Raw genomic sequence first — 23,562 nt, forward strand, 5'->3', positions numbered from 1 at the left:
ACTTTCAAAATTACCTTTATGAAAAGAAGAATAAAATAAGGATATATACTGCCTTAAGTTAAAACTTGATGATTGAAAGAACAGTAACCTTGTTGATGACTCTGATAAGATAGATCAATCTCATCATTAATCTTAGTTGAAAAGACTTACGATAACACTCCACTGAGTTGTGAAATAACTTCTTCCAAGAATGATTTGAAGTAATTTAAAAAGGTCCACACAATCCACATAGGATATTTAGACTTGGAAGGGTCTCTTAGGTGTAACTCTAGGGATTCCTAGGTGTCATGTTGAAGCATGGCCGAAATGTGATCTAAAGACTTGAAGGTGCATACCCTTTCCCTAACCCTCTCAAGGCTTCAATGTACCTTCCTTGGACTACCTAGTTTTCTTTGGCCCATTATAACAATTAGATTTAACAAGAATTCCTCTCAAGAAAAAGAAAATAATAGATTTATGTTGATATTCAATAATACATACTACCACATCATTGGGGAACATAAACTCTATAGTTTTGCTTGATTGTTCGCTCAAATTGTCCATCGTTTCTTCAATGTTATCAACATCCCTAGTTGGTATAATGGGTATAAAGGACTTCTCTTGAGCTAAACCTTGGCCATTCTTCAAAACAATCTTTGTCACCCCACTATCTACTACTGCAAATGTGTCTTTTATTTTTCTCCCTCCACTTTTATTACTTACTCTCCACCTCCCTTACAAGCAACTTCTTTAACTTTCATTGCTTCAAAACTTATGGCAACCAAAGAATAACTTGACATATCATGTACGGAATAACACCATTTAAAGAGCAAACATACCCTAAGCTTGGGCAAGAACATATCTCAAGGAGAAAAAAAAATCCTCAATGATCAACGAGTCTCTTGCAAACCCATGTTTTACAATAGAAAAAGGTAAAAAATGATTTAGGAAGGGTTAAAAATAATTTTACGCCTTCCCCCAAAATCCTTGTCCTTACACCATAGAAACCAAGAAAAGCAAGAATAAGGAACCCTACACCATGAATGTTGAATGCACAGAATATCAAGAAAATGAACACTAATTGAAAACCTAACAACCTCTTCAACTTCACACATGAATTACTTTGAAAGTACACATCATTTTATAAGTTACTCTATTGCTATTATATATTTGAATCATTTCTATAATACATTTTTATCAACCTTATAATTAAATTTACTTTGACCCTTAAAAACTGCATTAAAATACCTATTCTTCAAAATAAGGACGCTCCACTTTCAAAATTACCTTTATGAAAAGAAGAATAAAATAAGGATATGGACTCTCTTAAGTTAAAACTTGATGATTGAAAGAATAGTAACCTTGTTGATGACTTTGATAAGATAGATCAATCTCATCATTAATCCTAGTTGAAAAGACTTATGACATAGACGGATGATTGCACTACATATTTGGTCCCATATTTGCTTGTAAATGGAAAACTCTAATCCTAACTTATTCTATGTATACATGTGTACGCTCATGCAAACATGCATACGAAACATAATTGGTCCCATATTTATTTATAAATGGAAAACTCTAATCCCGTTCTTAATCTATGAAAGAGAACCATAGTATTCAGGTGGACGCTTACGCAAACATACTTGGTCCCAAACCCGATTTTAAACGAAAAGGAAAGTTCCGAGAACTATACCACGATTTTTTTGGCTTGTTTTGAATCTTCAGTAAACAGAGAGAGAAAACCAGTTTTGGGTTGGGGGACTCCTGCATTGTATATTTCACAAGAAACAACATGCAAGTACTTTTGCTTTCACTCCGTGACTCTCCCATGTCGTCTTTGATTTGTTTCCACATTCACGTGGACACAAACCCAGCTTCATTCACATGCATTATCACTGTATTGCCAACTCTGAATCCCATCACTCGAAGACTAATATACAACCTCGGCTATTTATCCCTACTCACTTCAATTTGCATAGAACACCAATCCCAACAAAACTTTTTCCCAACAAAAAAAGACGAGTATTATACCAATCTGAGATTGCTGTACAGAGAATAGAAAAAAAGTGTGGTAGCATCCGGTCTTGTAGCCTCGAGCTTCGCATGTTGTTCGGTAAGCACGTTCATCATTTTATTTTATTTTGTTTTCTTTATACTCCTTTTACTTTTTCTGTCATTCAGCCTGCACGTTATAATCACAAATACCGTTTTTTGTCCCAAGACCAAGACCTCTTCTCTGTTAGTATCTCAGCAGGGCGCAGTTTTATGTGCAGCCTTGACTTTTGACAGATACCCACTTTGACTATCCGATTTAAGAACAGGATTGAAAAAAAAATAGAGCAACCCAGCCGTTATTCAAATCCAACAAATTTCCCCTTGTCATTATCTTCTTTGTTGCTTTGGAAGATATACATTGATGCTTTCGACAATGGTTAGTTGTTTTATTTGACAACAGACATGCTTTTACTAATGGTTGGTTGATTTATTTGAAATTGGAGCTGTCAGGGCAACGTTTGCAATTGTATAATGTTTTCATTAAATGCTATCTGACAATGGGTATTCGTTTTATGGTTCGGCATCTGGGAAATATCGTGTACAATCTCTGCTCTTTAATGCCGTTTCCGTTGCTGCAGTTTGTTGAAGAAAGGGGATTTAAAGTTTCGGCTCTAGGGGTCAACCATGGTATTCTGTATGTGCCAGAAGGTGGGTTTTTCTCTGCGATTTTTGTGAAGTGAAACAGGAAAATTGTGTATTTCAATTCATTACTATTCGCAGGGATATCTGAACTGGCGCCTATTTTAGTTTCCTTTGCTTAGCCATAGAAGAATTATATACGAGTTGATGATGGCAGGAGGGGCTGATGTTTTGCGTATTCTTATTCTTGTGCTGTTCACTGGGACTTTGTGTGTGCAGCCAAAAGCGTAACTCCCATTTTTGTTTACTATCAGCCCCGTGATCTACAATTTCTATTTTAATTTCCTAGAAAATTGCAGTGATTTGCAAAATGTTGGAGAATTTTATGGTTCATGCGGAGGATTTGTTTATTTTCGTCTCATTTTGTTTTGGGGATTGCGCTTCTCCTTCTGCTGCTACATTGTTATATCAATTGCCCTGTAAATTTCTGATATTTTCTTCATTGTGACCCATTACATTGGCAATGCCCAAAACAATGCTTTGCTCTGAAAACCTTCACTCCATTAATTTTGTTTTACTCACTATAGACAGAAAGTTTGGAAGTTATCTCCAAAACGTGTCTTTAATTAAAATTCATTTATGACTGTATCCTGTATTTTTTTCCTTCATTCTGTAAAATTTAGGAAGCCTCTTAAAGAATATGCAAAAAATAAAAATCAAGAATCTTTCCCTCACCCCATTCCTTTTTATTATATTAACAATTTTCAGTTGAAATTGCTGACATGTGTGCAGGAAACACAACTATATTGCTGTACGCATAAGGTTCCTGTATGTGGAGATTGCATCTGCCTTCCTGAACACAGTGCTTGTGAGGTGATGTCAATTTATAAACTCGATCTTTAGGGTTTCTTTTTGTGGAAAATAAACATGTTATGTTAAGAGAATACATAAAGAGATTTTCAGTGCTTGTTCTCTGTTACCACTTAGAGCTAAATTTGAGATTTGATAAATATAACCTAAACTATATGCCATTACCATTGACTATTCTCTGTTTGTTTCTGTAATTCAATGCATAATTTTTGGGGCGTGGGCTTGTTTCCGGTTTTCTCCACAAGACATTCTTAAGATGTTATGTATTATTGTATATGAGTGGATAACAGGTTAGGACATATGCAGAGTGGATGGTTGATTCCAGTCGCAGTTTCCAACCCAAATGTAGCTTTTGCTTGCAGATACTGACTCATCCAAGTCACTCTGTCACTCGGCTTGGTTGCTTACGTATGAGTTTCCTTGAATTTTGAAATCATTGATTTTACATGAATGAGATTATTTATTAGCCTAGGACAAGGCTAATCATGACATAATTGTGTTCAGATGTTTTGCATAATTCGTGCTTGCTTCTACTTCTGAAAGGATCCCCATCTCCACCAGGTTACACGTGTCCTTCATGCAAGTCACAAGTAAGCCTCATACATCTGCTTGTTTCTTCCACTGCCAATATACTAGCACCCAGTTTTGTTTTGGTTCGGAGAAAATGTTGCAGAGCTCTGTTTTGGTTTGGATTCTCGTGAAGAAGGACATGCTCTATTTCAGCTTAATGTGTAAATATTTTTAGTTTCAATAAAGTTTATGTTGCTATCTTCAGTCTTGAGATCAATAGGCTAGAAATTTAGGAAGATACGTTTCTCATTTGCACACCAAAGCATTTTTTTGAAACTGTAATTAATAGAAAAACCAAGTGAATCAAGATTAATTTGTTAAATATTATATTTGTGCATATTGTATGAAGTTTTGGGATCTAAATTGGTAATGGCACTTCAGGGTTAGTTTAACTTCTATTTAAATTCAGGCTCCTATTCAACAATAGAGTTCTTGCAAAGTGTTACATCTAGCACTCAAAACAGTCATTTTTCTGATAGTATGACTGAATGCCATTTTCTTTGTAGATATGGCCCACAAAGAAGCAGTTTGTTAGTTCTGGTTCTTCTGTTGCCAATCAGTTGGAGGAATTATTTGCAAAGGTACTGACTGCGCATGTCAATTCACAGATCTATTATGTCTGATCTCCAGAAGCTTGATTTTATGTTTTTCAATTACATGATGTTTCTGAACCAAATCATTCAGATCCACATGTTTGAAATACATAAAATTAATCGTTTGGAGATCATGTTATCATTCACACAGACAAACTAGTGAACATAAATGCATTGCAGTACATCTGAGATAAGTCCATGCATGCCATTAATTGAACTTGACTTATTCTTTGCAGAGCCATATTTTAATGTTGGACAAAAATTCTCTATTACCATTAGCTTCTGAACTATTATCAAATTTCTCCGAGAAAGGATTTTCACAGCCACGTCCTGAGATTCGATCAACAGTTTTTAGTTTGTCATCACCTCTTGCCGAGATGTACAAAGATCGGAAGAGTCAAAAGGCACTGCAGAACTATATTCCTAAAGATCAAAGTGTGTTAGAAAGTGGGGAAACACTTCAATCACCAAGAAAGCTGATAAATACTGGAACTTCAAAGTCTTGTTCCCCTGAGATTGTGATTACAGAGTCTGTTGGAAGTCCAAAAATTTCTGTAAGCATTTTCGACTAATAAGTTTTGGCCAACTCTTCATTTTCATATATAATTACTTCCACCAAACTTTCGTTCAGATATTTAATTCCAAAAAGAAAATATTTTGCTGTCTTATGATTGCAGATGGTGTACTCTAGGAATTGTTCTTTTCGTGGTGATAAAAAAAGTACCGATTGCCCTGTTGAGGACTGTGGAAACGGTGTGATTTCTATATCAAGTCGTTATATTTTCAATTCTTTTAGCAAATTTCATAACACTGATCACATATTACCCGTTTTTACTATTTCAAAGTTCTAGCTGGATCATGCATTCCACAGATTCCTGTGAGTAGGTAAATGAAATTAATGAGCATAAATGATCCATGGCCAGTCAGAGAATAGAATATATACTTGCATATTGCAGTAAATCTGTTTATGCTTGACAAATCTTTAAATTTAGTGTTTCACGTGATTAGTCTATGATGTGCACCTTTCAAATGATAACAGTTGCAAAAAGATTCCTAAAGAGGGAGCTACCATACATACATACATACATACATACATACATATATATATATATATATATATAGAAAACAGATAAATCATAATATTCATTAACTCGACATTCTTTATTCTGTATACTGCTCTACACTTTCATCTTTCAACTTTCAACCAATGTTAATGGTTTTAAATCCCATATAGCCACTATACTTATAGCATAGCTTTCCATTTATAGTCTTGCCAAACATTTGGGCTGAACCTAGGTCTCTCTACAGTTGATCATGGCTTTTTAGTTTTTGAATACTCAAGTGAAATATCTATAGATCTGTAAGTAAAAACCTCAAGTTTTTCATGTGTAATGATTAGTTTTGGAGGAACTTTTCTACTTTTAAATCTCCACCTTATAGCATGTGCAGTTGATCTGGACTCAAGCTACTCATCCTAAGAATTCTTGACAAAAATCAGTTCATCTGGCAGAAATCTCTATATATGGGACATTTCTTTGTGTTTTCATTTTTGGTAAGTTTGTTTTTTGTTCAGAAACTATTAACATATATTGAGATTCAGCTCAGTGCCTGGATGTGTAGTACCTGAACTGAATTAGTTAGTGTTTCCCTATGAGGAATCTGTAGGTAGCATTTGCTGTTTCACCAAAAGCTTGAACTGTTAACACCCAATACAAATGCTGAGACTTACCTGGATCCACGGCACAAAGTTCCAAGGAGGTGCTGACCACCAAGTCAACACTCAACAATCCACCCCCAGCACCGACTGAGCCTTCAGTTCCAACTGAAGGGAGACTCGAAACCGTAACCCAAGGGCTCTGATACCAGTTGTAGGTAGCATTTGCCGTTGCACCAAAAGCTCAAACTGTTAATGCCCAATACAAATGCCGAGACTTACCCGGATCCACAGCACAAATCTCCAAGGAGATGCTGACCACGAAGTCAACACTCAACAGACTCCAAGTGTTTTCAAGGTTAAATGTGTTAACTTTCCTAATATATTTGATCCAAGTGTTTTCAAGGTTAAATGAGTTATACTTTCCTAATATATTTGATATACCATCTAATTTTTTTTTGTGGAAGTATGGAAGACAATTGAAGTTCGAAGAATAGACTCTCTTTTATAAGATATACAAGCATCCTAGAGCACCTTTAGACCCGAGCTAATCAGCATAAAATATGAACACAATTGGGGAAAAAAGCATAAGATAGAAGAAACAGAGAAATATAATGTTATGATCTAAACTGGAATCTGTAAGTCAAACTTACAGAAATCTAAATGGAAAAGTTAAAAACAAAAGAAAGAATCTGATTTGAGGAAATTTACATTAAAGGATAATAGAAATGAAAGGAAACAGCAGAAATCTTATACAAGCTAAATGCAACTTTAGTGTATTTTAAATGACAATTGCAGATAATACATGCAATTAAGAAAACTTTCCAGAGAAGTTATAGTCACCAACTACTGGGAACTGCATTTGGTGAAGAAAGTTTCTAGCAGATTACCTTGTAAAACAGAAATTTCCAAAATCTCCCAATCCTTCTACTACTACTAGTGTGTGTGTAATTTGAACCTTTGCATGTCATAACAGTTTTGATGAGAATGGATAATTATTCATCAATGGCAGCTGCTCATTTCTTGAAGTGAAGAACTTCTTGGTTCAAGAGATAAACAAATGGTCCACTTTTATCCTGGTTTCCGGACCAGTCAAACTGGGAATTCTACCTTAAATGAAGTAATGATTTTGCATCATTCTGGTGATTGAGATGTTGTGGTTGACAATATCATGATTATTGTTAGAAGATAAACTAATGCCACACCTACAATGCTCCGATCTCTTGTTATTTTTCTTTTCATGCTAAACTATATGCTTTGAGAGCTGAATGCTTCTGCCTTTGTGATATGGAAAACTTGATCCCACCTGGAAACTACATTATGAGAATGTGGACCATGTAAACGTTCTCCTTCCCACAATTTCTGGAGACTACATTGTTATATAATATAGTCATCTCTTTATTTGTTTAATCATATACTCTGATTTAATTGACATCCCTGTCCCCATACTGGTACTATTGCAGTTATTCCTCACATCTGATAGTAGTCCTAAATCCTTCCTCTAGAAGATAATTGAAAGAAATTTCATCTCATTGGTTTCCCTTACATGTTTTTGTACTAATGAACCCGAACCCCTTTCCAAAATTTTGAGGAACTTGCAAATTGTTTCTCGAACTTCAAACTTGGAACTGAGCTCGAACCGGTGACTTAGCTTAAATCCTTTAATGGTTTGGTTTACTTGCCCATGACTGGTGATAATTCAATGAAATTTGTATCAGAACATTTCACGGAAGTGAAGTGGTGCTCCCTTGAAGTAGGATGGATCAAAGTAAACTTGATGGAGTAGCACCCTAGCCGTTGTGGAATAGGATGTGTAGCACAGAATGAAATAGGGAAGGTCATTACAGAAATCTCTGAATGCATATGCATTACAACAAACAATGTTTCAGAGTTTGGGGAGGCCCTAAGAGGTCTTGAGATGGGAAGAGAGTTGGGAGAAGAAAGGATTAACCTCGAAGGCGATTCCCTAATCATAGTTAATGCAATGAGAAAACGCTATGCCCACAATTGGAAATTAAGTAGATGGCTTCAACCAATAAGAGGTTTGATAAATTCCAAGAATTTAAATTCAGTCATATCTATAGAGAGGGGAATGGACATGCTGATGAATTGGCCAAACAAAGTTGAGGATTAAAGACGATTCCGATTGGAGTTGATATAATGTGTCGAGGATGAGTTGGTCATAAGAGTGGTAAATAATGAGATGGTGTGGACAATGCTTTAAAGCAAATATATATCATGATGTGAGCATTTCTCACATGAATAGGACAAAATCAAGGACTGTGGTGGGAAAAGTTTCACGACTCACATGATATCCAGATCACTTGGTGGCTTATATGACAGCAATTAAAAAAAACATGATAAATATTAGAATGATGGCAAGGATGCCAAGTGTCATTTTCGTGTTTCATTGGCAATGTTATAATTAATACTTGGTGAGATTTGGCTTCGCACAACCTCTATATCGAAATATTTGGACATCTAAAATAAGATTTGAGTTTATGACAAGGACAGATATGCATTAATTTTGAATGATGGGATTAGATGGGCACACAACTACTTTGCCTATTTAAAGAGTCTTGAGTTAATATTGGCCTGCACTTATCTCTGCTTGGATTCAGTCAGTCAGCTTATCTCTGTGTTATGGATACACCTATTCTTTTGAGAGTCCAGGAAGGGCTAGATGGCCTTCCTAGGAGAAGTCATCGATAAATGTTTGAGATATACCTTGGCCACAATAAATTCGATTGTTGTGCTTGCAGTCAGGAAGCTGTTGGGTAGGGAAGTTCTTTTGGCCTACCATAGATATAGGGTAAATTTGGATGTGGCAACCATGTTTTTAGTTGTGACTGTTTATACGGGTGTTAGTAAAGCGAGGGCCAAAAAAGTATGCCAAATGCTCTTCCACCATTCTTTCCTAGGGGAGTGGACATGGCTTTGGATAATGTAGATGGTAATTATATGTTCCCTTTGCGAAAAACTACTACAAGTCTCAGGGTTGGAGGTGGGAAGCGCGAAAATATCCCATTGTGCAAACTCTGGAGCTGAATCTCTTCCAGGAAAGTTGGGAGGAGAGCAATAGAAGCATTACCCTTTGTTAAGGCTGGCCAAAATTTCTGCCTCCACAAGAAGAGGGACGGGTAAAAGAATATGTCAGATTGGAAGGCTTGCTGTCTGCCAATGTGGGGAATGTGCAGGCAGAGGATGAGCTGGAAATACCAGATGAGCATGCAGATTGGGGGCTGGGAAAAGGCGAGGAGTGGTTTGCTGATAACTACAGAGATGTAGAGGACAAAGCCACTGGTGAGGCACATACCGAATGTGGTCTGGATTCTACTATTGTTATAGGAAAACATATGGATAAATAATCTGGTCGACATTTGACATTTCAATACTAACTGCTAAGTAATTTGACTTAGATCTCTTGCCCTTACCAGGATGTTTTCTCAAGATGGCATAACATCGAGCGTAGGAATGATGCAATGTGTTCCCACCTTCACAAAGGGCCAAAATGCTTTTTGCATGTAAAATAACATGGATGAAATTCATGGCGGAAGCGAAAAAGTCACAGATCTGTGGCAAAAACTCCGAAAAAAGTCTGAAATTCCTCCCAAGTTCAGCCTGGTTCAACAAGGCTGAACCCACTGTTTGTGGGCTAGATCCTATCCAAATCCACATGGGACCAGATCCAGATTTTTGATGAACTGGACTAGGATCTAGGGGTCTCAGCAGAAGAACTCGACTTCTTAGATCTTGCCTTGTAGGCTGGCAGGATAAAAGGATAAAGAAAAAAATATTTGGATCTGCAAAAGGCAAGTGCATTGAAAGGTTTGTTAGGGGCTAGGAAGGGGGCCTAACCCTGCCTTACTACTCCCATGAGCTAGGAAGGGGTCTAACCCCACCTTGCTGTTTATAAGCCACTTAAAGACAGAATGAGGGTCTAAACCCACCTTTTTGCTACCATGAACCAGGAAGGGGGCCTAGCACCACCTTGCCACTGCCACTTAGAGGTAGAATGAGGGCCTAACTCACCTTGTTGCTTATAAGTGACTTAGAGCCAGAAAGAGGGCTTACCTCCACCTTTCCGCCCTCATGAAAAATCCTTACTTCGTGGACATTTGATCGCTCATTGTGTCTCTGGTGGAAGAAAGATTCTTCCTTCCTCTTTCTGAGGCCCTCTGAGTCCTTTTGCTAATTTGCATCAACTATTCTCTATCTCAGGCTGGTAGGGATGGTACTCTGATAGCAACTGTAATGTCCCCTTCTGAATTTACCTTAGAACAGCATTGCCGGAAACTCCCCCTGCCCCAACTCAGGCACACTGCACATGTATTACATATCCATATCCATATCTGTATTGAATACAGATACAATATGGCATGGATACACATCAGATTCCCTACCCAGATGTACCCAAACATCCTTAATTTTTTGACTATGCCAAGTACTATGTGATTTGATTTTTTAAAAGTTTGATATAAAGCATTCTTAATTAAAAACAATTTTCTATGATGCAACTTTTTTTTTGTTGGTATAACAATAAACCTTAACCAAATGAGGAAGAAAAATGAAATACATTTTTATTTCAGCTACTTATTTTTTGGGATTGTCATCTAGAGTAACTCTATCATTTTTTTGACTATTGTAATATTGCAATCAATGTATAATTATGTATACAGCAATTACATGTCTGTATTGCTTTAAAAGTAATCAAAATATCCTTTAATAACTTCAAAAGTTGTGCGAAATATATGTGCATTTGTTGTTTATGAATTTCATATCCAGCTATATCCAGATTGAGGTCTTAAAAAATGCCCATATCCGTATCTGATACTGTACCCATATTTGATTCCACATCTGTATCCATGTAATTTTGCCCTAGAATTTGCCCACAAATATAGTCATTAATGCTATCAGCTGTTCAGTATAATAGTTCTGGATCTGATCTTGGTCCATTCTGCTGCTCACAATGATCTTTTCTGATCTGAATCATTATTATTTTTTTTACTTCTGTAGACACCTGAATCTGTGTTTATCGCTTCTATATATATAGAAGCTGATCTGCTCTTGTGAGTGCCAGTGCTGATTGATCTCCTTTCCTTGATAACTTCTGCTCATGAAGTCTGCAGTACTTTGCCAATTATATTTGCTCACAAGGTCTGTAACAATCTGCTTAGGTGTGCTCGAGTCTGCCTTGAATTGGAATTATATACTCCCAAACCCACCCCCTAAGATTTCCAAATGATTTCTTATTTATGCCACACATGTATCTCTTCACCTAAGAGATACACCTCTCTAGACTAGGTTGGCCAAAGCAGATTTTTATTTATCAATGCTTGTGTGAGATAAGAATGCATGATAGCTTGGCCTTCTGTAAGAATTGATAGACATAATCTCTTTGGCATTATTTATCTTGCTTTCTAAATTATCTTAAGCTCTATATGGAACAGCTTGATTTTGACTTGGAATCTAGTGGTCTAAATGTGATTCTTATTATATGCTATCAACCCTTTTGTTGCATTTGGGAGACTTTTGTCTGACGTATTATGTAAAGCAGTTAAATCTACTATTAAATTTTCATGCTCGACAACTAGAGTGACAAGTGTTTTAATTTCTTTTGCACAGTATTGACTCAAACCTTAAAAATATTTGATTCAATGTACAGCCAGAATGTATTTGATGTATGGTTGCTTATAATTTTGCAGGTTTAGACACTGAACACATTGGGTCTTTGCTTCCACATAGTTCACTTGAGAAATCAATTCTTCCTTTAACATCACCAACGTATAACATGGCAAGCAACTCACACAGCATACAAGAGGCAACTGATGGTAGATGGAGACGATATAGACGTACTGCATTAGTTGATCCAAGGAAGATTCTTTTATTGTTTGCCACACTGTAAGCTGTCTACTCCATTGCTCTTTCTAATATCATTGATATTTATATCAACCATGAGAAAGTTAAGCAATAATTCACTTATTTTCTCTCTCACTATTTAACCTGCCATCTCTGAAAAATTTAGAAAATCTATTGTTCCCAAATTTTGTGGCAGAGCTAACTCCAACACCGGCCTTATTCTATCGAAGAGCAATTTTATTACTAACTGTGTGAACCTGGTGCTAAATAATGAATCTGGTGGAAAATCCATTTGCAAAGTAACATCTTCATATAGGATGGAACTGGATTAGAAGTTTCAACATGATGAGACCACGATAAACAGTACAAGAAATAGCATACATCTTACCTTGTTCTGTGTTGTTTAAGTCAGAAAAACTTCTTGATATTAAGCAACAGAAAGAGCAAGAAAAGCTCACAAAACTTCATGCTTTAAAGTAACAATAAACCAACAAAAAACCATTGCTACATGATGGTGTTCTTTTTTCTGTTCAATATTTTTCGGATTAGAGATGCAAAGTCTTAAATTAATACTAGATTGAATCCTTTCATATTCAAGGCTCTGGAATGGGTCTCAGTCATTTCTTAGGATATTTAGAAAAGACAAATGATCATTAGATTCAATGGATCTTGTTCGTTTACAGTGAGAGAGTACAAATTCTCTTAAGATCAGGGTATCTTTACTGTGGTAGAACCAGGATTTAATTTTCATCATATATTCCTGCTACAGATATGGGATGGCTGCCCATATGGAAATGTTGGTCGTACTATGCCAGGAGTTGTTCAAATAACAAATATTAAGTTCTTAACTTTTCCAACATCCTTTCTCATTTGTTCATTGTTTAAAATTGGTTTGGAAGACAGCCTAGTATAAGGCCTGACAAAACTGATCACGCTCATTTACAATTGTTTGTCTTGTAATTCTGAGCCATCACAGCAATGGGTTCAGCAAACAAACTTGTGTACCTATTCAAAAAATTGCAAGCTGTGAAAAATCTTCAACTGCAATTTCGAAATGCTATTTGTTGACAGTCTTTTGTGTTACCCTGGTTTTGGAAAGCAAATGTGCTATGTGCAACCATTAATTAATTGAAAGACAGCTGGTGCGGGATTTGACCAGGAAACCAATATCTGAATCAAGGGTAGACTCCATATCTATGATAGCCTATAGCTGATATATGCAGCAAAAGAAGAAGAGTATTGAAATGAATGACAGAAGCAAAAAACTGTAAGCCAAAAGAGATTTCTTGACACACCCAAATAGACCTTACTAACTCACAGTAATAATCAATGACCATAAGAGGAGATACAACCAAACATAAAAACCACAAGATCTCATGCAAATAAATGATGAATCAAAACTTCTAGAATAGCAGTCGCATAAATTTATGTGAAGATAGATTTTAAAGATTACACATGATGAAAAATTGCCTATTATTGGAAACAAATACAAAGGTGCCCCTACTACTGGATATGAGAGGAGTGAGAAAATCTGTATAAACCAGGCTCCAAAGTTCAAGTGTATATTAACAATCTGCTTAAGAATAGTGAGGCAATCACTATATATACAGGATTTATCTCATTATCGCCCTATCTAAAATTGCCTCTTTTGAGATTTGCAAGCTACCCAGGGGCACCAAATCTGCAGGTGGATCTTCTTCCAAAATTCTAATGCCTCGAATGATTTGGGAGCTGATTGAGATATTTTGTATGGTGTATTACTCATCTAGCTAGGCTGCTTGTGACTTATGAATGCAATCTTTGGGTAGAAGAGTTGTTTGTTTCAGCACCAGAATAGCTGAGGAATGAAAACAAAGTCAAATTTCTGATAAATCTTGCTTTGCTAGATAATCAAGGGCATAAGGTGGTATTTGAAAATGGTAAACAATTTGTTCAATGCATTCAACATGTTGATGAATTTTCTTACACATCGTCTTTGAAAGTTGAAGAGGCCCTTGAAGACCAAATTATACAATTAAAAGGAAAATTAGTTGCCAAGATGAATGATTACTCTAGGGGGTCTGTTAAACCTGGATGATGCTTGTACAAAAAATAAGGGAATTGAAGCTAGCATGAAATACTGCAGAGAAATATTAATAGCCTCAAGAAGAATGCTGTAGCTAGCAAAGATAGCTACAGAAAAGGAAGATGCTATCTCATTCAATTCTGCATAAAGTTTAATCAAGTCATGGGCTAGAATTAGAAACAGCTGAAAGGTATAACAAAATTATAGTGCAGCATACTATTCAAACTCAACTTGAACTTATGCTAGTTAGACAGAAACAGAGACTAGTCCATCCAATGATAGATCCTACCATGAAGTAGGGACCAACCAAACTAGTGAATTTATGGATAATTTTACCTGATTAAACATTCAACAGGGGTCTCTAATTTGGTCCCAATTATAAAAAGAATGGATAAATTTGCTTTTATGTTGACATCAAGGATATTAATAATGACATCAAAAAATCTTAATAAGGCTCACTCTAAGAGTACTTTCCTTAGCCCCAATGGATTAAATCCTGCAGACCATAGGAGTAGGTAGATTTTCATGCTAGCTGGCTTTTTAAGCTTCAACCACTTTTAGTCAAAGAGGAGGGTCAACAAAAAAGGGCATTCACTTTAAAACAGGGTACTTCCACCTATAGTTGAAATACTTGTACTCCACAACTTCTCGCCAAGCACCCCCCTCACCCACAAAAAACAGGCAAAATCTCGATGATAGCTCGACAACTTCTTAGGAATGTAAACAATTGGTTAAATTTAATTAGAAATGTTTTTTTTGCGAAGTTCAATGATGAGATGCATCTAATGAGTTAGTAAATGAGTAAACAAAAGAAACAAGCAGAGTCTAGATATATTTAAATACGAATTGGGTACAAAATAGCATCCTCATGTGGAATGTTGATGGTTGGTAGCTTGATAGTCTGAAGAAAAAATAAAATAGAAAATTAAATACAACATCAAAACAATATAAATCGGGGGCGGGGGCCCTAGCTCGGTTGGCTAAATCTTCCCTGTTGCAGGGGGTTGGTCACGGGTTCTAGTCTCCCCCGTCCTCGTGGTACCGGTGGGCGTGTCGCGCCAGCGCTACCGGTCACGTTAAAAAGTTTACCAGGCACACTGCAGTTTATAGGGGGGCTGTGTTGCACCGATTCCTGTAGTCTAAAAAAAAAAAAAAACAATATAAATCTTCCTCTTCCAAACTCTAGTAAAACTAAGGGAGAGGTAGGGGGTCTAGTCCTAGGAGACCTCTATGGCTTTGCCTCCTTGCTTGGCACTAGTTGTGGCTTGACCTCTATCTTGGCAAAAATGGTGTTAAATCTTGTTTATTAGACTGAGTACTTAGGAAATGCCATTATTGAGTTTTTGCAAGCCTAGATGCAACAAAAAGAAGATATAACAATGTTTTATCTCCTGTCCAAGAAAAGGGGATGGGGGGACATTGGGTAGGGCGAACTCACTAAAATGGCTATTAAAAACATCAAATTAATTCGATGCAATTTGCCTATCATATCTTCAATTGTTTTTTAAATTTGAAAGCTGGGGTTTGTTAATGATTGTAGCTTTGATTGGATGATTCCAATCAATGAGATTCAAATGTTTGAATGGTCTATCAACCTTAAAAATTTGATATCTATCCTTCTCTATTATCATCAAGGAGCATTATTAATGACAATTATTAAGATGGCGCACACATAGACACACACACACACACATAGATGATAATACATTAAACAGATTTCACTTTTGATATCGACTATAATGTTTAATATGTGAATCAACTTAATATCAATGAACACTGACAGTAATCGGAAATGCAGGAAAACTATGGTGAGACAACCGATGATGTTAATCAACTGTGATGATGACATTTGATATCAACTTTGGTTATCACAGTCGATAACATTATCGACTGCCGTAGATTATCATTGTCAATATATATTATAAGAGTTGATCATTGTATCGGCTGTCTTATATTATAATTATTAATAAGTTATGACTTGAAAATTATCGATCAGATCTAATGATATATATTAGCAGACATGTCCCTAGATGAACTTTGTTCATGTAAGGAGATATCCATACGGGAAACATGTCTCATTATGTTATATATACTCATTGAAAGAGTAACTTGTTAACACAGAAATCTACGAGTGTTACTACAAGTTACAAATAGAGATTCATATCAAGTCTTCTCAAGTAAAAGAAATATATCATCATTGTATTTGAAGTTAATTGTTTTTCTCTTAGATCTGCATTATCATTACATAGACAATCTCATTAGAAGAAAAAGGAGTTAGAATATACTTCTAACCTAAGTTCATTATAGTTCCATTACATACATCAAGGAAACAAGTAAGAAAATTAAAAAATTTCCTCTATTCCTAGCCTGATCACAATTAAACATGGTATTAGAGCTAGCATAATGAAAAGATCCGATCAGATACATTTAGAGGAGAAACTTAACCACCATTAAAACTCTATGAAACTCATAGTCAAGCAAAATGGTGAGTGGAGTTAGATTTGAAGATAGACTTGAAGGTGCCACAAATTTCGTCTCATGGAAATTCAGAATAATGATGGCACTAAGAGAACAAGACCTGAACCCATTTGTGGAGATGGCTGTATCTATACCAAATAATGATGATGAGAAACAACTGTGGACTAGAAACGACTTCAAACAAAAGAAAGGAAAGGAGAACCATAACAAATGCTCAAACAAAAGAAGAAAATACATGATGTTTAGAGTTCAATGTTTCAGATGTGATAAATTTGGACATCTTGCTATAAAATGCCAAGACAGAATCAAACATCAAGCCTCACTAGCAGAAGTAAGTAAGGGTAAGGATGCTGAAGGACTTGTATTCATTGCAGCACTATCAAGTGAGATATCAAATAGTAGAAAGACCTATTTCATTGACAGTGGAGCCTCCCGACACATCACAAGATTCAGAGATCAACTAGATAGCCTAGGTGAAGGATCAATTGAAGTCACCATTGGAGACAATTCAAACTACCCTGTAAAGGGTGTTAGAACTTGCACTATTCAACTCAAATTGGGTGTTTCTCTTCAATTAACTAGTGTACTATTTGTACCAGGCATCAAGCGCAATCTAGTTTCCATATCAGCACTTGAAGACAAGGGGTACCAGATTACCTTCATGGATGAAAAAGTTCTGGCATGGCCTAAGAATTCAAATATCAACAAGGCATATACCTTAGGGACTCGAGATGGGTGCCCATATAAACTATACTCTTCTCCATCCCAAGCCTTAATTCATGACATATCTTCTACTAATGAGATATGGCATGGAAGGTTAGGGCATCTTCACTTCTGTGCCCTATCTTCTATAATGAATATTGTAAATTGTCTACCTAAATTAAGGCGAGATCATGAAGGAGTTTGTGAGGGTCATGATTTAGGAAAGAACTCTAAGGGTGTTTTCCATAATAGTGAGAGTACACCCAAAAATGTACTTGAACTTATCCATCTTGATCTATGCAGACCAATGACAGTGACCTCCCTAGGAGGATTCTTGTATTATGTTATTTTTGTTGATGACTACTCTAGGAAAACTTGGATTTACTCTCTCAAATGTAAAGAATCAAATGAAACTCTAACAAAATTTAAAGAATTCAAAGCCTTAGTTGAAAACATGTCAAGGAAAAGAATCAAACCTCAAGGTCAAATAATGGGGGAGAATAGATCTTTGATAACTCTAAAGGATATTGTAACTTAGTTGGGATTAAGAGGAAGTACACAGTTCCTTACAACCCTCAACGTAATGGGGTAGGTGAAAGGAATAATAGAACCATAGTAGAAGCAGCAAAAGCCATGATGCATGATCAAAACCTTCATACGTCATTTTGGGCTCAAGCTGGAGCACAACTGTTTAGATCCAAAATAGATATCCTCATTCTATCCTAGATAATAAAACCCCTCAAGAAGCATTCATCGGGATTAAACCTGACATAAATCCTTCTTAGGATATTTGGTTGTCTTGTCTATATCTACATTCCTAAAGAGAAAAGGCCCAAATTAGAGCCATTGGGCAAGAGTGGGATTTTGGTGGTTATAGTGAAACATCTAAAGCCTATAGGATATATATACTTGGTCGAAACTTAATTGAGTTTAGTAGAGATGTAACTTTCCAAGAAGACATTGCGTTTAAAAGGTCTAATGACATTATGGCAGTAGATGAAGTAAACTCTCAAGAAGATCTTGATCCTGAGCTTTAGAGGGAGACTTCCGTAGAGATTGATAATGAACTATTGAATTCTGCACTTGAACATAGAGATTCAGTCATTTATCATAAGAGACCACTCTGGGCAAGGAAAGCAATTGAAGAAGCAGAGATCCATGGAGCTTCTGAGGACATTTTTAGGGAAAGGAAGAAATCTAATAGATACTCTAACTATGTTGCTCCCATGAGTGAACTTTTCAAATCCAAACCTTGAAATGTTGAGGAAGCACTCCAAAAGAAAGTATGGAAGGATGCCATGGCTGAAGAATACTGATCCATCATAAAGAATGATGTTTGAGACATTTTACCTAGACCTATAGACAAATCAATTGTCTCATCTACATGGTTATTCAAAATCAAACATGCTGCTGATGGAAGTATTGAAAAACATAAAGCCAGATTTGTTCCCAAAGGTTTCTCTTAGAGGGAAGGGATTGATTATGAAGAGACATTTGCCCCAGTTGCTCGACACACCTTTGTCAAGGTTGTAATTGCTATTGCCGCATCTTGAGGATGGAAAATTCACTAGATGGATGTAAAGATAACTTTCCATTATGAGATCATTGAAGAGGAAGTATACTTGGAACAACCAGAGGGATTAGTGATTCACAATAGTACTTCTCATGTTTGCAAGTTAAAGAAGACTTTATAAGGGCTCAAACAACTCCTCAAGCCTGGTATGAAAGAATTGACAACTATCTCCCCAAAGTAGGGTTTTCTAGGAATGAAGCAGACCCCAACTTGTACTTTAAGGTAATAAATGGTAACATGTTGATTCTTATTTTATATGTTGACGATTTTCTAATCATAGGAGAAGATTGTCTCATAACTAAATGCAAGCAAGACCTTGCTTCTGAATTTGACATGAAGGATTTTGGAATCTTTTCTTACTTCCTTGGCCTAGAAGTATGGCAACAAGATAATTGCATTGTCTCAAATCAAGGAAAATACACTATTGATATATTAAAGAGGTTTGGAATGATGGATAGAAAACCTATATCTACACCTATGAAGACAAACCTTCACAAACTCGAAGAAGCAACTTCAGAATTAAAATTAGCAGATCCTACTCTTTATCGTCAAATAATTGGGACCTTAATGTATTTGGTCAACACTAGACCAGACATTTCATTCAGTTCATGTGTTAACTTGGAACTTTGCATCTGGTTGCAGCAAAATACATCTTGAGATATCATTGGACTTGGATTAAAGTATGACAATGTTGACCTAAACATCCATGGACATTCAAACTTATATTGGGCCGGAAGTGTTTTAGATCGAAAGAGTACTTGAAGATGTTGTTTTACTCTAGGATCTGCCATGATATCCTGGCTTAGCAGAAAGCAATCCTCAATTGCACAAAGCTCTGCTGAAGCTGAATACATCTCTCATATCTATTGGGAGCTTGAGAAGCAATATGGCTAGGAAAGCTATTGGTTGGATTGTTTGGACAAGCCCTGGATTCCACAATTATTCATTGTGATAATCAAAGTTGCATAAAACTTTCTGTTAATTGTGTATTTCATGATAGGTCCAAAGTTCAAACACATTGAGATCCCTTATCACTATGTTAGAGACATGGTGGAATGAAATGTTGTTCAGTTGAGATATATTAGTACAAATAAGAAAACCGCAAATATTCTAACCAATCCTCTCTCAAAGACAATAGTGGATCACGTTAGAGGTAAGCTTGGTATGGTAAGAATGTAACATTTTTAATTGAGGTTGAGACTCAATAAATTGTACTAATGATTATATATGAGATACATTAGATAGAATTTTTATTATGTGAGTTATTACATAATCGTGTCGAAACTTCCTGAAGAGTGATGATCTTTCAATGAAGTTTACTTATGGTTACTGTTTTAAAGTGACAACTTTAACATAGTGTAACCTACTATCATGGTGGATATCATATGATTGATATCCATTGACATATCATGATAGTTCATATCTCTTAATATAATATTAATTGAGTAGTGTACAACTACAATGAGTTGTATTATTGAGATATGTCATGGTGGATGTTCTAAGACATAACATCTGTGAATATGCCATGAAATGATATCCTCTCTGGTAGGCTTCATGAGAAGTGTTGCTAGTCACATAACATAAGACAGTAATAATCTACAACTAATCTACTATTTTTGGTTCTTTCAATTTCTTGAAGTAAACAAGTGGGTTACCAAATGAAATATGCAAGTTGCACCCTGTTGGAAAAGCTTGCGAGTATTTGTAAGTTGAAATCCTAAATGTGTAATTGCAGATTGAACTCGTCCTTGAGCTTTTAAAATACTTGATCTGTTTTTCCACAAAATTCTCTGAAATTACAAAAAATGCCATAACTTGTGTTTGCAGAAAACTCTAACAGATTAAAGACTAAAGTGACATTATTTTTTGAATTTCATGAAAGAAGAATTTGATGGACGATTGGCATACAATTTGAGACTGTTGCGATTGGATTTTAGGGTATGATTTTAAGGACAAACTCCTCACTTTAATGTTTAAATACAGAGGCAAAGCTAGCAAGGCTAGAGATGGAAGTGTCAAGAATTCCATTGACAAAACTCTCTGCCATGGCATTTTGAGATCAGGGAATGGGGGAGACGTGAAAAGATGCAAAACATAGAAGCAAACTTTGGGCCTGGTTGACAAGAGAATAAACACTTGGCTTTGAATGTTCTAGATTTCAATGGGCTTGGTAGCAATTGATAAAGAATAATAATATGATTGCAGAGAGGTAGTTCTATACTAAAAGGACATTTGATATCACAGTTATAATAACATGGTACTCTGCTTCATTATTCTCACAAAGCTGGTGGCAGCCAGATTCTGCAATTTAGTTGCTGCTAGAGTCTCTAACAGCTACTTGAAGACGATCCTCTGAAGCTTTTTTTTGTACCCGTGAAAATCTGTTTCTTCCAAATTAAGGATGACAGGTAGAAAGTGGAGTCTAGAGGAGTAAAATCACAGCTTGCTTTGATATGGTCCATGGTTACCCATTTCAATTGGTTGGTCACCAAGAGCAAGGGAGGAAACAATATAGGTTTGTGTAGGTCATAGAGAAGTATAGAACAAAAGTGACATGTGATGCTGAGCACCACTAAAATTTAATTAGTAGGTTGCGAGAGTGAGATGATCTAGGATAGCGCAAGATGGTGCACCACACACCCAACTGAATCAATGAGTCTTATAATGTTAATATGTACTGTGACTGAGCAGAGGCAACAACTTGCCCCCAGTTCCATTAAGTGATGAAATAGGAAACATGATAACAAAACGTTGAACACCTGAACATGAAATCCTTGTTTGTCACCAGGCCAACTATCCTAAATCAGACCAGATTGAGAGAATGTGATGTGTTCAAAGGCTCTTCAAGCCAAGTTTGTGGGTTGCCAAATAATCAGCTTCCATGTCTCTTTCTCAACAGAGCTTTTATGGACTACGGTTACAAAAGACAAAATGAATTTGTCTAAGATTAAATAAAACACACTATTGGGTAAAGTCCTTGGAAATTGTCTGTCATAACATGAGATTCACAGAGCCTCTGATTTCTACACACTGATTTAACAAGATTCAGACCTTCCACTAACTGGAAAATTTGATCTTTGATAATTTGTTTTGGGGAGAAGTTGTTATTGTGTTCCATGAGAACATAAGGCTTTCCATATAAAGACCATAACTTTGTTAACTTGAGATTAATTATCATACTAATCACTGTACAGTTTTTATAATGTTAATTTTTTGGGAGCATTATGATGAATTTGTAGGTTGAAGACTTCATAATATCATAGATTTGAAGTGAAATATTTCCTTCTATTTTTGACTCTCTTGTTCAAGCTTCTCTCTTTATATATATATATATATATATATATATATAGCATCTTGCTTTTAGTAAACCTGCATTCAGTAACTTGTAACGATATAACCTTTTGATTTCTTGATGTTTTGGTCATTACTCATTAGTAATGTGGGATCGACCAAAATCATATGATTTGATGTGGCATTTTTTATTGGCAATAACTTGGATGGGAATGTCAATTTCAAAGATAGATTGATTTATATTACACATTCTTAAATAATTGTTGAAATATTTGCAGGTCCAGCATGGGCACAATGATACTCATATATTTCACTCTGCAATCAGAAAAATTAGTGAAGGTCCTGTATACCTAGAGATTCATCGGGTGCTATTTAGTGTGTAATTTGTTTCGAGTGAAGGGATGCATCAGTCGTTTTCTTACTCATAATTTTACATGAAAGCAAAAAGTAATCACGGACAATCAGATCTATTTGGTGCATTTCTCATATTATTATTTAGTCTTCCACTTTCATTCTTCTCAATTCTGGTTACTGAGTCCATGGATTTATATCTCTCGATTGTGAGCTTCTTTATCCTTCTCAGAGAGAGAGGGATTTTTTGTTTGTTCTATAGATACAAATTCTTCCCACCTCTTGTAAATTCAGCGTTTCTATGGTCCATCAACTCCACTGTTTGATGGCATAATTTTTGCCGCTATTGTGGAATACTTTTGAATAACTTACGCTCATGTTAATATAATTTCTTTCTTTCATCTCCTTAACTTTGGTCAATATCTTTTATTAAGGAGGCTTTTGTATGGATTTGGCGAGTTTAAAGGTACATGCAGAAGAGAGACGTTATTCCCCCTAAATGTCCAGAATGGAGACCCTGAGATATTTACAGTATTTGAACAAATATACAGTAGGGAGATTATAGTTTAATAATTACGTCCTAAATATTATATTGTGATTTTGTGTAAGGAAGGTGTGCTTGTAGCAGTGTCATGGGACTTGAACTCGGTCCAACTTGGCATACTGATTTCTGTTTTGGACTTCAACTTCTGTTGCCCAGACATGGCGAATTGAGAAATCGAAGAATATTTTAAGGATATAAAATTTGTTTACACAATAATGTAATCAAATAGAAACTAATTTTCCCACATACATTAGTATAGAAGTTAATTTGTTCACATATATCAGTATATACATAGATCACTCAAGTATAAATGCAAACTTTAGCTGCAGTAAATAACACATAAAAATATTGCCTAATTTATACAAAACTTGAGAAATACAAAATCCATGGCATAAAAAA

General features: G+C 35.8%; 1 protein-coding gene across 2 annotated transcripts; it reads left to right on the plus strand.

Annotated features, from left to right (window-relative positions):
- The first annotated feature begins 1,942 nt into the window (after positions 1–1,942).
- LOC149574881 (uncharacterized) lies at positions 1,943–23,029 on the plus strand. 2 transcript variants are annotated; one of them, XM_089814731.1, is made up of 10 exons: positions 1,943–2,092; positions 2,613–2,682; positions 3,406–3,486; positions 3,774–3,891; positions 3,988–4,073; positions 4,560–4,634; positions 4,883–5,200; positions 5,324–5,399; positions 12,006–12,201; positions 22,547–23,029. In XM_089814731.1, exons 2-10 carry the CDS (start codon positions 2,659–2,661, stop codon positions 22,620–22,622), a joined length of 1,050 nt encoding a protein of 349 aa, XP_089670857.1. In that variant the 5' UTR covers positions 1,943–2,092; positions 2,613–2,658; the 3' UTR covers positions 22,623–23,029. The 2 variants fall into 2 exon arrangements, with proteins under 2 accessions (XP_089670857.1, XP_089670858.1); XM_089814732.1 differs by lacking the exon at positions 1,943–2,092 and adding an exon at positions 2,162–2,410.
- The last annotated feature ends 533 nt before the right edge of the window (positions 23,030–23,562 follow it).

Source organism: Cupressus sempervirens, chromosome 2 (assembly GCF_028749045.1).
Source record: "Cupressus sempervirens isolate cs-2001-9-10 chromosome 2, ASM2874904v1, whole genome shotgun sequence".
Classification (NCBI taxonomy): domain Eukaryota; kingdom Viridiplantae; phylum Streptophyta; class Pinopsida; order Cupressales; family Cupressaceae; genus Cupressus; species Cupressus sempervirens.